Source organism: Heptranchias perlo, chromosome 13, assembly GCF_035084215.1.
Source record: "Heptranchias perlo isolate sHepPer1 chromosome 13, sHepPer1.hap1, whole genome shotgun sequence".
NCBI classification, from domain to species: Eukaryota; Metazoa; Chordata; class Chondrichthyes; order Hexanchiformes; family Hexanchidae; genus Heptranchias; species Heptranchias perlo.
The window spans coordinates 45,206,504-45,224,145 of NC_090337.1; the positions used below are offsets into that span (position 1 = coordinate 45,206,504).

Sequence of the window (17,642 nt, forward strand, 5' to 3'; positions counted from 1 at the left end):
GACCTGCTTCCTGCAGCGTGTGGTCAGAGGCAGACTCTAACTTTCTGCATAGCAACTCCAACTCCCCATTGCCCACTTACTTATTTTGCTTCCCTTGTAGAGTGATGAAACTTAAAAAATCTAACCCATCAGATGGAAAAGCTGCAAAAGGCAACATGTTTCATATATTTTTTTGATATGTCTTTAAATCCATGAACAAGACCGGTGCTGCACATTTTAGTCATTTTAACGTTCGGTGACAGGCAACTTCGAGTTGTAAAACTAACCATCGCCAGGTGGTGCTGACAATTCAAAAAAGTGGAACTGAGAAGTTGCATAAAATTGAATGACCTTTTTCAAAAATAGTCGTTACATTTCTATATTTAAGTACGTGTGTAATTATATAAAGTGGACAAATTACAGGCTTTGCTGATTCGTAGTCAATTATGGTGGAACTAACTGTAGAAAAGCAAAACTCCACATCGAAATAGGTTGTAACAATTGTTTCTCCGAACATTTGCTCAAACGTAGTTGCACAGAAGGAAAGTTAGTGGAAGAAATAATAGTCAGTCGCCATATATCTCAGGGAGTTATGAATTTCATAATTGCTGTGGCAAATAGGTGAAGTGGTATTTCCTTCATATAAATTTTAAACGATCTCCCTAATGATTGACATTTATAGAAAAGAGCAAATGCCCTTGCTGTCACTTGTGGCTGAGTTCCGCTTCCTGGTTAATGGAGCTGAAAAACAAGAGATCAGCCAGTTCTAGACTGTGTGTGCCACACATACTTCGCATGGTTTCAATCTGTCAGAAAGGATCCGCTCTGAGCTCGGAACGACAATGGGAGAGTCAACTCGCCGCTTCACCAGAGGTCTGTTCAAACCCGGGTCAGCTGCAGAAATCCGACAGAGCGCCTCGGTGGCTGTCAAAAGACTCTCTCTGATTGTGGTAAGAATTAAATATTTTTTTAAAAGCTGCGTGAACAACAGAACGTGTAATCAGCAGACGACTGACAGTATCATCGTGGGATCTTGAAGTAACATTTAACTTAAAGGGCTGCCTCGAAAAATTAACACGAAGCACTAGGCAGGAGTGATCAATCTTTATAAAGGTTAACTTTGATTTAAAATGCATTTTAAAGGTACTTATTGTGTATTATGTTAAGCAAGACCATTCCGTCGCTGCAAACGTGTGCGTTATTTCCCGGGATTTTCAAGATGCTTACAATTACTCATTGCTATCTCTTAAATGACAAGCAAGTGATTTCCACGGGAAACTCCTCGATTATGAGTAAGCCGTCAGTGGTGCCAACTGAACTATAACAAGGTCCGAAACATCTCCTTTGCTTCGCAAATGAGTTTGACATCTTTTCTCGGAAACGGTTTGTAGGGCTGATTTTTTTGGCTCCCAGAGTATTTGAAGTTTATTGGTGAAGAGCAGTTTATTAAAAGACGAAGAAGAAAATCGCAATCAATTTTATTTTTAAAAATGTTCACTGCTTCGATTATGCTTTATATTTTAGCCAAGATAAAAAGATGTCAGATGGATTTATGTATATTAATCCCCTTTACACCACAATAAAGTTATACGACTTCCTTGGAAATCTGCTTTCAGCCATATTTTGTAAATATATAGACTTTCATTAAATAGCAGCAAATGCCAAAGCAAATACAATGTTCATTTAGATAGATCCATAGGGATACTAGCAATCCTTCAAGCTCTGGTGAAATTACACTTACAATAGTGTCTCCAGTTCTGATCTCCAAAGCTACCAAATGACATAGAAACACTGGAAAGGAAATGCAGTCTCAAGAATGAAAGCAGCCAGGCTTCACACTCCTCCCATCTAGCATCAATGCCTAGCAATCTGTCCCTTGTTTGCAGAATTACAAAATGACACCTCAAAACAGGGAAACTCTGTGATTTGTCCATTTATATCACGGTATAATTTATCTGCTCCCAGTAGCCTCTCGGGCCACATTTGTTGAATTGTGTGAGATATCTCATCTTATTACTGTTGTCTGTGGCTGTAATCTGTTGTTATGCCACCCGTCATCCAAGAAGAAGAAGGCAACGGTATTAAACCCAAGAGCAATAAACAGAAGCCAAGGAACAAAATAATTGCAGAAGGTTGGGAGAGCAATGCCATTGCTAATTTTTATGCAAATAATTAAAATATATATATTGTTTAGTACAAAAATATATATGTTTTCTCAGGTCATAGTATAACACAGAAAAACAATAGATTCTACCTTGCAGATTTCACCATACTTTCAAATGCATACATTGAAGTTTTTAGGCAACTATACAGTTTTTCAAACTTGGGTAGGATAACTTGTTGGCTGGGCTTGGCTCATTCCATGTCAGGATCTCTGCCTACTTAATACATCACATGCATTTCTGGTGGGAGATTTTTTGGCTGCAGGAAACTTCTGCCCAAAATACATGGGACATTTATCTCAATTTTTTATTGCTGTCCCAATGATATTATTTAGTCAGTTAATGCAGCCAGAGCCATCTCCAGGTACAGCACTGCCAGTGGCTGTGAAGGTCACAACACCCCTTCACATTTATATCTCTGAAACAATCTTAAGATATCACTGGTGCCATCACTCACATTAATCAATCCACAATATGTATAAAGCAAGTGATGCTCAAACAACCAATTTAATTTCCTTCCACATAGATAACCAACAGCAACATGAGAGGGTTGTGGAATTCTAGCGAATAGCAGGTCTTCTGAAGGTCCGGGGATGATTGATTGTACCCATGTGTTCTATTGCACAGTGCCACTACCTAAATGAATTGGCACTGGATCATGCAAATTACTGGATTATGCAGGTCATGGCTCACTTCCCAAACAATTGTCATGATGCCTTCACTTCAAGGTGGTCCCACCAATATTTGACTCACCGACAAGTATCAGGGTGGCTCCTGGGAAATCCAGGTGATCCTCTGGAGCCATGGCTCATAACACTTCTGCAACATTCCAGTACACCAGCTGAACACAATTATATGGGGTGCACGGATCCACCAAAGTCATCATGAAGCACTTCATTCACATATTGAAGCAATCTTCAAGTGCTTAAACAGATTTAGAGGTTCCTTGCAACACAGGTCAGCAAAGATTTCAGGGAGTAGATGTATGATTTCACTCTACAAAGAGACATTAACATAGAGACCCCATGCGTAGTAAGGAGGCCCTTAAGAGGAGCAAGAGGAACCAAATGAGGCTGCATACAGAATCTGATCCTGGCTGTTAGAATCATACAGAAGATCCTACCTTAAATTTGCCATGTTCCTACTTCATTAACAGTCCTGTTTACAAAGTGGAAATGGTTGCACAATGGATCCACAAAATGAATTACACCTACAGTGTCTTAAGTGGTCCAGACAACTTGAGAATCTTGTATTCCTGCCACCTTATGAAATGTGTTTGCATACCTTTGCAGCATTTGCCTCTGCACACAACTTGTGCAACCAAATGTTTGTCAAACCATGCTGTGCATGCAAGTGCCTTGTATTTCCTCCTATAGTGCTTCCCCTAATTTAATTCTTAGTCTAGGTACTACCTGAGGTGGCTGCTGGGTGTTCATAACCATCTCTTGGGATTGAGGAGGCCCTTGTCTTCTGGCAGCCAAATCAGAGATGGACCACTTGCAGGATTTGTCTTTGCTGCAACTGAATGGGTAGCTTGGCACTTTGCTTTTTCTGACATGCAGTCATTGGAAGTGGTTGGTGACAGTGGTCAGATGTGCTGCTGGACTGAGACATGATATCATATCAATATCCATTGCAACTATACCTCTGGTTCTATGCCCTGCCTTACCATGACCATTAATTGGAAATAGAGCACAACCAATGGCACCAGTGAGATCAGTGCAACCCTGCCTCATGGTTCTCTCTAGCTGATCTCCAAGCCAGTTGAAGATGAAATAAATAGCCTGATTTACCCTAGAACTGCAGGCTTCTATGGCAGCACTCTGAGCACTCATAGGAAAATAGCTCACTGGCCTTGGGAACTTTAGTATGGGGAGAGGGCTCCAGATATCCCGGGAATTGCTACATGCTCCATGGTGGACTGCAATGTTGCAAAACCATCATGGAAATCTGAAAATGTGCACACAATCAGCTGGTGAACTCCTGCCTGTGAACTGCTATCTGCAACATGCTGCTTGGCATTGTCCACATACATGCACAAGGTGTGGGATAATCTGCTCGCAAGGCAGCATGTTTTTGCTTCTCTTCCATTATCAGTTGTTTCACTCACTTGTGCTCTGTGTTTCACCCAGTGGACTCCCTTCTATAGTGCTATCCAAATCATCCTGGGTGGATGTGTTAGAGCTGGTGCTTGAGACGAGTCGAGTAAATGACGGTATTTGTTGTAAAGTGCCAGCAGACCAGGTGTTGTTGTTGCCTGGTTCAATTCCTTTAGCACACCTTAGAGAACAAGAAGAGGGAGAGATGATATAATGGTGTTCTTATGAGAAGCCTTCACAAAAACCTTCCACCAGAAGCAGTGTCATGATAGAATGCTTCAGTATATGGCTTGTTGCTCCAGCAAGTAGAGACTAAAATATGGTCTCTAAATACTGGGTTGACATCCAGTGGGGTTCTCTCCTCCAGACAGAGTGATCACTGACTAAGTGGTGGAATTCCTAACTTTAGTCAGAAGGGTTGGGTTTGGGCGCCACTCCAGGCAGCCCCGATGAATGGAGACTGGAGTACCGTCTTTGAATGCTGAATTGATATTCAGTGGAAGCACTTGCATCCAATGGGTGTGGGTGTTTCATAAGAACATAAGAAATAGGAGCAGGAGTAGGCCAATCGGCCCCTCGAGCCTGCTCCGCCATTTAATAAGATCATGGCTGATCTGATCCTAACCTCAAATTTAAATTCATGTCCAATTTCCCTACCCCTCCATCGTAAAAGATAGGTGGGACCCTTTAGTTTTGGCTATAGCCCATCTAGAAGAAGGTACTCTGAAGTTACAAGCTGTGAGGAAGGCAACAGGAACCCACCTCAGCTACTTTTCCATAGTGAGTGGCTCAAGAAACTCATGTGAGACTTGAGTTAGGACAGAACACATTGGACAGTTGGATATGGTTTGTTGTCAGCAAATGAATACAAGAATACTATAAGAAAAAGAGCAGATAAAAGTATTTAGTGCAAACTCTGTGCTGGGGCCATATTACTCTTTCACCCATTTCCAGGGACCTCCAAGATCTCGTTTCCACAGAATTTGCAGAACTCTCAGGGTTTGTGCATGAAGGATGGGAAATCACCCTTATGTGCATGTTCTTTCTCTTTTGTAAAGAGCTGTCTTCTACAGGTAGAAGTGAGTGATTGCAATTATGTTGATCTACAGTTATATCCGGGGGTCAGCATACAGCCTGCTGGATGCAATGATATGTACATGCATCATGCAGGTACATTAGATAGGATGATTACTTTGGCTTGAATGTATGCAAAGATGTGAGTGAAGGAACATTTCCAGGAGAAGATTGGTGCGAATGTACTTGATGGCACTCATGAATAGGATTGGAAGTTTTTGAAGACATTGTGAGAGGGAGAAATTAATAGAATGGAAGTTGCTTTGTAAATTTATGCCTTGCTAAGGTCTGGCTATGCATGAGATGAAATGAAAAAAATGTACAGTTGTGTGAGGCCTGAAGATTATAGCAGGAGGAAAAAACTGAAAGAAAGGTAAGGAGTTCCACAGTTATGAGGTCTAGGCTTAAAGAACTCGTCGGCTCTACCCACGTTGCGCAAACAAGCTTTGACCTGGTAATCTTCTGAAGTGCTATCTCTTAGACAGGATGTGCAAGAGCTTTGTTAAGCATCCAAATTGGTGCAGCCAAAGATTTATATGTTTTCCCACACAGGACTGAGCTCATCCAATGAACATCGTCATGAAAGGCCAGCAAACTTATTGCCAGCAAATTGTTTTTTCACTTTTTGCTGTTCCATTGCATGATATGGGCATTCAAAGCATTTCTCATGTATGTTGCAGAAAAAAATTGCTACTTTAAAAAAATCATAGTGCAATTTTAAAATGACCCTTTCCAATCGATGATAACCTTGCTGCCTTTTAATGCCCAGCATTCTGGCATTATATGGACAGACTGCAAGGATGATTCCTTGCAGAGCCAACACTTTCTTTTCAGCCCTGGTTAATGATACGCTTGTGCCAGCCATTAAGAGAAGCAGTGTGCAGATAAATTAAGGCCTATCCAGTTATCAGAATCCATATAGAGCATTCTCCTGTAATTTTGAAGTTGTGCCTCAATAGATCATGGGGCACCTTATAGTATCCTACTAGATTCATCAAGATCATCATTGCTTGCTGCACCAGTTTGTAATTCAAAGCAGCCTGACCGTATAGGGGGAAGATGGCCACGCAGTAATGAAGGGCAGAGCATATCTCTGCAGAAACATCTGCACATCAAGGAGGACTTGTACCAGCTTTTCATAGAAGAGGCATTCAGCTAAATGCCTGTGGACATGGCAGAAGGAGTTGCAGGACCATCATTGGAACTAGCACAAGGAGATACAGAGCTACCTCAATCCCAAGCAATTCCCATCGAGTCCCAGCAACCATCCATCACTTTATTCCCTCTTGGGGAACAATCCTGCACATGTAGACCACCAAATGGCCCAAAAACACCATTCGCAGCATTGCTCTCTGCACTATCTAAACTCCCATCAATGTCCATCCTTTGCTGCGCTGCTTCCTTATTCTGTACCATCAGAAAAGAATGTCCTGAATTAAGTTCAAATAAAGCACACTCAGCTTATTACCCTGTTTTGTGCGAAGTGTCTGTGGTTTAATGATTTTTGCCCTAATACAGTGACATCTTCTAATGGCCCCCCCAGTGAATGGAATAAAGTGATGGATGGTTGCTGGGACTTGATGGGAATTGCTTGGGATTGAGGTAGCTCCGTGTCTCCTTGTGCTAGTTCCAATGATGGTCCTGCAACTCATTTTGCCATGTCCACTGCTGCAGTAGCTGGTTAAGTCTGTCCACTTTCTGGCACATATGTTACTATTTAAGCAGCTGGATGGTGTCACCTTGATAGATAACAGCCTCATCTGTGCTTACTCTCTGTCAGCATGTCCACTGCGCAGCAACAAGATCAATGAGCCATGCATTCAGACTTTCAATCTGCTCCTCCAACATGTTGAAGCCAAACAAGAAAGCCTACTGTCAATTGTAGTAACAGTCTGAACATTAATAAAAGATACTCCGATTATGCTGAGCACCTCTGCCATTGTGGATTCCATTGCATATGCTCATGAAATTACCATGTGCTTCTTGATCGACATCAGTGCAATGAAATCTTTCTGTATGATTGCTTGGATGTGGCTGTGGGCTCCTCTACATTTGTAGCCAGATTTTTGAAGGTGTTTGAGTGGTTGGTGTGCATAATCTTGTAGACTTCATGAAGTCCAGAACTCCAGGCTAAGCAGCTGTGCCCAACACTTTTTGCTTCTCCACTCCCACCTGGACCTCTTTATCTCTTTATACATGGATTGTGACCCATCCAGCATTATCTCCCCAAGCTCACTAACTAATTCCCCGGGGTGGATGTAGCTATGCTGTTGCTTGCGACTGGTGGTGTGAGTGATGGAGGGTGTTGTGAGGTGCTGCTTTCTTCCACTTCCTTAGGTCTGCTGGTTGATTCCTGCTGCACACCTCCGTATGGTTGTGTTGAAAGAATGGAGTCCTTTTTAAGATGTCGATGTGATAAGAGTTCAGGTTCTGAGTTTCAGTTTGAATATGTGTCCTGTTGGTGTAGTAAGGTGATGCTTAGTAAGCAATGAAAGAGTGTCAGGTTTTCTAAAGGCTTTGCGTGGGCTGCAATTTTTTATTAATGCTTGGGAAGTGGGCATCGCTGGCAAGGTTGGCATTCATTTCCCATCCCTTGTTGCCCTGAGAAGTGGTGGTGGTAGGCCGTCTTCTACTAATAGCAGTTTCATACAACTGAGTAGTTTGCTAGGCCACATCAGAGGGTAGTTCATAGTTGGTGTGGGACTGAAGTCACATATAGACCAGATCAGGTAAGGACGGCAGATTTCCTTCCCTAAAGGACATCATTGAACCAGTTGAGTTTTGACAACAATCTGATAACTTCATGGTCACTTTTACTGATACCAGCTTTTTATTTTCAGATTTTTATTAAACTGAGTTCAAATTCTCAAACTGCCATGATGGATTATTAGTCTAGGCCTCTAGATTACTAATCCAGTAACATAACCACGATGAGTCCAGTCACATAACCACGATGCTACCATTCCCTTTGGTACCATTCCCATTTATAACAGTTTGAGTGAAAACACTTTGTGCTATACTTGGAATAGGGAATTGTTGGACAGCTCATCTTGGCAATTTTCTTCAGGTCTGCCGTCTTGCACATTTGTTTCCAAGTCTTGATGGTTCCTGCTCCAGATTACTAGCCAGCATCTTCAGTGTGGGCTGCTGGTGAGGACTGATTGGACTTGGCTATAATGAATCCTATGGTTGAATAGTCTGCTGACCCATGCTACCAAGTGTTACACATGGCTGTGGTACTTCAAGGCAGCTGGTGCCATCAAATTATATTCAGGAGAGGATGAAGAGGAAGAAATACGTGAGAACAATAAATAACTTTACAAAAATGTGTGAGGTTCTGCATTATATTCATGAAAACAGATTGAAGGTACAAGAGTTCAAACAGATTCATGTTGGATAGACACTGAAATTCAGAGCATCTATGCAACACCCATCTGATTAGTGCTATGGCATGCTGCATGTCTGAACTGACAGGAAGTGGCTTATATCATATTTCCTGTTTGTTAACCTCTGTTAGTCAGCTTGCAGAGTTGCACTTATGAATCTTTTGCCTTTGGTGAAGTAGAGATGATGAATATTAGTTAAAATAAACAGTATTATATCTGTGGTTCTACATTTGTACACCTGATTTGTAACTTCTATATATCAATGTATTTGCCAGAATGAAACGCAAAAGTTTTAAACGTAATGTAACATCAGTTGCGGCTCACCACCACCTTCTCAAGGGCAATTAGGGATGGGCAATAAATGCCGGCCTTGCCAGCGACGCCCACATCCCGTGAACGAATAAAAAAAAACAGTTACATAATCTCTCTTGACTATAAGATTGTTCAAGATACTTTTGGGTTAAGTATGATGGATGCAATAAAAATTTATTTTCAGGGAGAAGTTGCAATTATACTACCTTAATGTCAGATCCCCAAATTTCTAAATACAAAAAATATAAAATTCTTAGTGTGCAGTGCCATAGATTGGTTTACCAACACACTTCCACATGGAGTGTTAAAAGATGGCTTTGTGATTCATAAGTTAAGTTTTAAGTTGGACATCGAATTTCTCAGTAACCAATTACAGGGTCCTTCTCAAACTTGCATGAAATGACAGCACGCATATTTATCCTCTTGTATGAATATCATCACACATCAAAAATTTGGCAATAATTAGTATCTATATGAGCACTGTGGCTAGTGAATAAGCTGACTGAGAACTCTGCGTGCATGTGTGCGTGCATGAAATTGCATGAAGCACACACTTCCTGCGATGTTTAATCATCATCTGATATATTGTAGTGTAAAAAAAATTATTCTAGGCAAATCTTTTGCACCCAATTTGTATCATTTTTATTCTGTGATTGATTCCCAGCCCTCGTCCTCCCAAATTCATCTCTTAACTTTGACTACTATTTACTCTTAAAACTTTCAGTGAATTTGAGGCAATAAAGTTTTTTGGGTTTTTTTGTCTCTCTTTAAATTAATACCACCAGATTTTGACTCTTGAGTTCCTGGTGCTTGACACTGGTATAATTCCAAAACAACCCAGAGCCTAAATTTGTATTTTCTGACAGCATTAAACAAACAACTCATGCTATTGCCAGCCGAACCTGTAAGCCAAATGGCACCCTGTGAAAAATAAATGAAATGACCATTTATTTCTTGGGCTGGTCCCATAATCTGAGCCAAAGGTTCAAAGTAAATTGAACTAGAACTTTTCTATTCTCTGACAACCCTATGTGTTAGAATTCAACAATTCCTTTTCACTGACTGGAGCAAATGCAAGCTGGTTGGCGACCTCCTATTTTCAAAATATTTACTGTAACTTTACAATTCTTAAACGTACATGAAGTTTACAAATACCTTTTTATTCAACACGCAAATGCGATATTATTAGTTTTGAAATGATTGCAATTGTATGGTTTTCTCTCAGTTAACAGTTCAGATTGAACAGAGCATCTACACAATTAGTCTGTAATTATCACTTTCCCTTACAAAGGGAGAAAGAACTTGTATTTATATAGCGAATCTTATAACCTCAGGACATCCCAAAGTACTTTAATGCCACTGAAGTACTGTTGAAGTGTAATTTCTGTTGAGAACGCGGCAGCCAATTTGCGCACAGCATAATCTGTTTTAGTGATGTTGGTTGAGGGATAAATATTGGCCGGGACACCAGGGAGAACTCCCCTGCTCTTCTTTGAATACGATCTTTTAAATCCACCTGGGAGGGCAGATGTGTAAAATAATCTCTTTAACTGGCACATGACCTCAGGAAGCCTTAACATCATTAACTGCTAGACAGAGCAAAGGCAATCAGCCTGTGTGTGACACGTTTCGGCTGATGCAAGAGCACGTTAAATGGCAGATGAAGTCAGGGAGCCTTAACCTCGTTAGAGCCATAGGGTAGGATATAAATGAATGGCCCAACAAGAACAGAACACAGCAGTAGATTCAAACAAGACCATGCTGTGCTGCTGTCCAGAGACTTGGACCAGGTAATATCCACCTTGATTCTGTCAATTGTTGCTTAAATATTGTGTGTGTTATTGATTCTGCTACTGTTGCAATAAAGCCTTATTATACCCGATTAGGATTGCAAAGCTGAATGATTGAAAGGGTCACCTAGGGCTGAATGCCCCCAAAATAGGAACCCTAACAGATGGGGCCTCGATTTAACTTCTCACCTGAAGGGTGACACCTCCGACAGTGCAGTATTGCACCGAGTGTCAGCTTAGATTATATACTCAAGTCTCTGAAGTGGGACTTAAACCCACAACCTTCTGTCTCAGAGGCAAGAGTGCCAACACTGAGCTAAGGCTGACACCTGTTATCAACTGCCCTAACTTTTGTCCTATCGCATTCTGACTTACCCTGTACAATGCAATGGGAGATCGCCTTTTGTACGTGTGTATATTATATAACAACGATACTACACAGTAACTTTGTGTGTATGAAAGTAACTTTGTGTGTATATTATATATACTACAAAGTAACTTTAGTATGCAAATCTAATCTTGGGACTCTGGTACTCTTGCAGTTCATTATGTAAACAAATCACGGTCGTGAAATCACTAACTTGTGCTCACTCCTACGTGCTCATTATTCTTATGAGCAGTTTTTCGTAACACAGGCAGCAGTTCTTGCTGTGTGGAGTGTGCTATCATTACTCTTTGTTGTGCAGCGCTGATAACTGTTCCTCCTTGATTTCTTTGTATATATTTTCCAGTGAGTTCAAACATCAAACACATTCAAAAAGAGAAAGTAAATCACTGATAGCAGCTCATGTGCAATGTTTCCTTTGAATACAGTAAATGGGATGGAGAGTTCCTTAAGCTGATGTGCTGTTGATACTATTGGCACCAGACACATCTTATAATATTTTCAGCAGTGAGAGTTGTGGCCTGTCTATCAAAACAAAACTTGACATGTTTGATTACTTATTTCAAAATGGTACTGGTGTCACATTGGGTGGTTCAGTGATTAAACTGAAAGTTCTTCTTTTATAAAAATCACTGACCCCAGTTTTTAACTTGTGCTTTATGCTCAGTTCACTTTATCTGGTGATTTGTTTTACTAGAATACCCAGATATCAAGTTATAAATATATTCTGTGAAAGTCTTTGTGGTATTACAAGACCCACGTATAAATTTTCCCTTTCCCTTGGTATCCACCCACTATTCAATTTGAATTATACAGACTACTTACAATATGTTGTCAAATGTTCAAGAAAGATCCATTGATTTCCTCTTCTCTAAAGAGAGATAGTTGGTGTTTAGGCTATAAATGCAAATGACAATGTATTATGAATTGAAAAGATCAATTGTGTATGTTGCCGTTGATCAATACTCCAACTATGCCTGGATGCAAATCAAAAGTTTTTACTTCAGAATTTTTGTTTGGAAAGGTTATGTTCAATAATTTCTCAAATACCATTATTCATAATATAGTAAGGATAGTTACTTTGACCAAAAAAAATGTTCCAATTGGGGAATAATGAGAACAAATAAGTTTTAATAAAGTAAAACACTAGCTGAATTACAGTAGAATAATTCCTTTGCTCTAAAATCAATAATTTATGAAAATCAAAATATTGGTGGTGTAGCAGTTCAAGATGTAGGACTATGATTGTCAAACAGAAAAGCACTAGTTTGAGGATCGCTAGTCAGTTTGTCTTAATGGCCTGCATTAGGCAAGTTTCTTCATCTCCCCGCAGAGCTGCTAGATAGATCCTTGCACTGAGGTCAAGTATTTTAGCTTGGGGCAGCAACACAAAAACCTTATTGACAAGCTGGAAGGTCCATATTTTCTCTGGTAACTTTCTGAAAAATTAGACACTCACAAACAGTGAAATCCTTTTAGAACGTGCAAATGGACTGTTCATCTGTGTTTTATGCTGCTCTGAGAATTGTTCCTTTTCAACAACGGCCTCAGGGTAAGGAGCAAAAAAGGAAAAAATACACAGCTTTTTGTTTAAGGGCCTTGTTAAAGGCAAAATATAAGAAGCTCCAGCAGAATTGCGCTGGTGAGGGAAGGAGAATATAAATAAAAGGTAAGTATTGAACCCCAGGTCTGTCCTGGTGTTAGTGAGTAGAATGAAGGATAAGATTTTGAATGATCACCACAACTGTACAGTTACAGTGATGCTGTAAAGAAACTCATATCCATTGTTCTAATCATAATTTAATCAAGTCACACCCTGACTTCGACAGAAATTTAACCAAAAGGGATCAGAGATAAAGCTTGTCTAAAGTAAATGTATAATTTACGAGCACAAATAAACAGAATGCAGTAGATAAGCCTGCAGAGCAGCACTACACAAACCCCTTGGGAAACGGACAGTCTACTCAGATAATTGACACTAATTCTTCAAGATTATTTGCAATGGCCTGTGGTTATGATAAATGTAGACACCACTCCCACTTCTTAAAAAATAAAATTAATCAACAAAGGAATCACACATGCTGTACAAGATAAATATGGTAGCATAGTGCAGATTATAAAAAAAAGATTTAGAATTTAAAAAATGGAAACCAAATTGATTCAGCTGAATGTCTGGGAAGCTCACAATCACATCTCACAATGTCTGTTAGGTAGATCTGTAGTGAGTTAAGTGGAAAGCTCGCAGATATTCAAGATTTATTCTGTCAGGTGCCAGACTTGTGCCTGAACCTTTTGAATCCAGCAAAGACATTGTACCATTGATCCTCATCGACTTTTGTGAATTCAGCTTTTTATCTTGGTTGTTTTTGACCAGCGATCAAATTCAGTCTGCCACAAATCTGCATCGCTATGCTGCTCCAAAGGCCTTTTTATCCAATAGCTTTTCTATCAAAGGACAATGGTCCTTTGCTGGATTGAGTGGAAATCTTTACTTTGGATGTCATTCTTGTGTGAGAATCTGAATCCTATTCTTTACCCCCACCCGCCCCCCCCCCCCCCCCTCCTAATTTAAGAGCTATTTAAGATACACATAAAGCTTTTTTTAATTTCCTGTGAACAAAATCAAGTTGGGACAGATTTATGATATCTAACTTTTCAATTGATCAAATCAAGTATGAACAATAATTTATGAAATAATCAATTTCTTCCCCAGATAATTCTGACTGATCAATTATAGTTAAGTAACTAATATTTTAGAGTGGGGGTTTTGTTCTAAATTTATCTAAGATAAAATTGAATAGGCAGAGATCGAAGGGATGATTTTCCCTTTTGGATCCCCTGCCAGGCACGAGACAAGCACATGTACTGGAGGTGTACAAATTTCCTGGCTCAGCCATTTGTATGGCCTAAGTGTCTTTCTGGAGTGGACCTGCCCCCTATCAGGCCGTTGCATTGGGACTGGGGAAGGAGTGACAGAAATAGAGCATGGCAGCTGAAGAGCCGCAACTAGAAGGCCCTAAGACGCACAGGTCCTGTTGCTGGAGGTGGTGAGGGCGGTGGGTAGGAGGCAGGGATAAAATGTTTGGGATAATAAGTCACTGACCTTGCCTGACCTGCCTTTTAGTATCTTTGGGTTGCCTTTATAATCCTTGTCAACCCTCCTCTTTGGAAGGGGTCCTGGCACAAGCCCTACTAGCAGCTTTTTGGGGCACCTCACGGAATTCTATTGACTTATTTTCAGTCATTATTTATTTTATAAATATGTGCGGTGTATAGCTGAAGAAAAAGTGGTCTAGGTTGTCTGAACAAAATGAGAGTGGTTGCCCATTCATTTTAATAAGTTGGCATTACGATTGGAAAACCCAGCCTAAAATGCCACAAGTGACTACTTATTTACATAAAAATCTAGTTATGAGTCTAAGTGACACACAGAGTGGCAGTAATTTTCCAATGCTTTTGTTTTTATTATCGATCCTTTTGTCTTCACATGCTAAAAAGATTGTATCTTGTACTTTAGTGCTTCCCCGTTTGGGTAGGGAGGCACAGAAGTTAGTTGCGGGGTTTGGGGAAAATGTTGGAGAGGGGTTGAATGCAGCCAACTTTGTATTTGCTTCTCACGATGCGGTCTCCTCTAAATTGAGGAGATCAAATGTAGATTGGGTGTTCGCTTTGTTGACCATCTCCATTCAGTCCGCAAGTGTGATCCTGAAATTTGAAATCTTTTCCCCACTCCTACTCTGACCTCTCTGTCTTCGACCTTCTACATTGTTCCAATGAAGCTCAATGGAAGCCCGAGGAACAGCACCTCATCTTTCGATTAGGCACTTTACAACCTTCTGGACTCAACATTGATTTCAATAGCTTCAGATCATAACCACTGCTCCCATATTTTTGGACAGCAGGTGCTGGTAATGGTTCTGCTGTTGCATTTACAACTCCTCTAAACCCAACTTTTGTTTCTTTACTTGACCCATTACCATCCCCTTTTTCTTGCACTGTCATCCCCTTTTTCTTGCACTGTCATCCCCTTTGTCATTTAATCTCTCCTGCCCTCCACCCTATTAAAGACCTTCCCTTTTGTTCTTTCTTGCCCTGCTCCAGGGGTTTGCTTAAAAACTGTTAAACCTTTACTTCTTCCAATTCCGACAAAAGGTCATCGACCTGAAACGTTAACTCTGTTTCTCTCTCCACAGATGCTGCCTGACCTGCTGAGTATTTTCAGCATTTTTGTTTTTATTTTGCATTCCATTATATGGTTTTAAAAAAATACAAGACTAATTAAAGCTCAAAACAATTACATTCTGGGTAAGTCAGAAATGTTGATCAAAATGATGGAAACTTTCAACACTGCCCACAAGCAAAATGGGATGGATCGCAAGTTCTCACTTGCACTAAAGGCAAAAGTCTGTGTTACTTCAAGAAGAATGCTTTCATATCATTTATTTTATTTTTCTGTCTTTGGTTTCTTGGACTTAATAGAATACTTGAATAAACTACTGCGATAATTAGTTCAATGCAAGTATAGCGTATGATAGCTGCTTTTGTACTTGTTGCCTGCCATTTCTCTTGGCTGCCACAAAGCATTTGCTCAGATAGCTTCACTCTCCATTTATTTTTGTTCTCAATGGTGAAAATATAGTTCAGGTTTTTTTTGTGGTCCACAAGTTTCAGCATTGCTGCAGGGAAAGTAAGTGCAATTCATGCCTTTCACTACCCTTTGACTGATGATGTATAGAGACCATTCTCTCTGTTGGTGAGTTGCTCATGGGTTGCTGCACTCTGGCCCAATGACTATTATCTACCCTTTAATTTGAGTGATCTTTTCTTTGGTTCTTTTCAGGTAGTTTCACTCCAAAGGCATTTTGGTTTGTTGTTTATTTCTGTCCAAACTAAAGTAAAAGTAGGAATTTCAACTCTTGGGTGGTCATGCGGAATGAGTGGGCAGACCATCCGGGAGGTGTAATGGGGGGCCTGGTCCATTTTAACATGGGTCTCATATACATCAAGCTGGTGAACTGCCCGCCCTAAGTGGCCGTTCAGAGGCAGCTCACCAATTTTGGGCTGGCACAGCATTGGGCGGCCAGGTCGGATGCAAGGTAACTCAACAGGGGTGGGGGGAGGATTTCAAGAACGCAGACAGGGGGAGACCACAGTGGCAGAGGCCCAAACTATTTTTGTAGGAGCTGGAGGAGCACTAGTAAGATTTTTACTAACCTTTGGTTGTTTGTGCTTCTGATCCAACAGGTTTTACTGAGCAAAATGTCCACAGCAGATGTTCCACACATTATGCCATATAAATTGCTTTTTTTTAATTATTCGTTCACGGGATGTGGGCGTCGCTGGCAAGGCCGGCATTTATTGCCCATCCCTAATTGCCCTCGAGAAGGTGGTGGTGAGCCGCCTTCTTGAACCGCTGCAGTCCGTGTGGTGACGGTTCTCCCACAGTGCTGTTAGGAAGGGAGTTCCAGGATTTTGACCCAGCGACAATGTTACTATAGCATCCACGAAAGACAACGTAACTGAGCATAGGATCTCTGTCACTGGACAGTCAGCTACAGATGCCCATGGTGTTGCCATGCATTCCATGGTGGACTGCAGTTTTGATGAGCCGTTGTGCACTAATACAAAGATGGGGCTAGTGGGCTCCATAGTTGCTGCTTGACTTTGCAGGTTGTTTGTTTACACTATAAAATACCCCAGAACACAACTGTGCTCAGATACCAACCTTGTATGTACAGGCCCCTTGAACTCTCAATTCCTGGGTTCTGTAATTGAACATGGATGCAAGCCAGCTCTCTGGCTAGCAGGTTCCTGCTCCTGCACTGTCACTACTACATGCCCTTCCTCATTTGTTCCCTGTGATTCACTCAGTGCTACCTCCTCATACCAACCATCGGGATGGGTGTATCTGTGCTGGTGCTAGTGATCGGTGGAGCAAGTGATGCAGGGTGCTCTGAAGAGCTGGCTTCTTCTATAGTGCTGGAAACTGGTCTGTATCTTGGATGGCACCTATAGAAATGCCCTTTCAATTATTATTTACATGGCAATATGCTTCATGCTATGTATTTTATTTCCAATAGCCAGCTTTCATAGAATCATAAAATCATAGAAGTTACAACATGGAAACAGGCCCTTCGGCCCAACATGTCCATGTCGCCCAGTTTATACCACTAAGCTAGTCCCAATTGCCTGCACTTGGCCCATATCCCTCCATACCCATCTTACCCATGTAACTGTCCAAATGCTTTTTAAAAGACAAAATTGTACCCGCCTCTACTACTGCCTCTGGCAGCTCGTTCCAGACACTCACCACCCTTTGAGTGAAAAAATTGCCCCTCTGGACCCTTTTGTATCTCTCCCCTCTCACCTTAAATCTATGCCCCCTCGTTATAGACTCCCCTACCTTTGGGAAAAGATTTTGACTATCTACCTTATCGATGCCCCTCATTATTTTA

General features: G+C 40.9%; 1 protein-coding gene across 2 annotated transcripts in view; it reads left to right on the plus strand.

The window, feature by feature from the left end:
* The first annotated feature begins 695 nt into the window (after nt 1-695).
* Nucleotides 696-17,642, plus strand: part of dock10 (dedicator of cytokinesis 10) — a 262,430-nt gene continuing 245,483 nt past the window's right edge. The window contains exon 1 of one of the 2 annotated variants that reach the window (XM_067995400.1): nt 696-929. In XM_067995400.1, coding sequence (XP_067851501.1) covers nt 822-929 — 108 coding nt within the window. In that variant the 5' untranslated portion in view covers nt 696-821. The remainder of the gene's footprint in view (nt 930-17,642) is intronic. The other variant, XM_067995403.1, reaches the window with a different exon arrangement.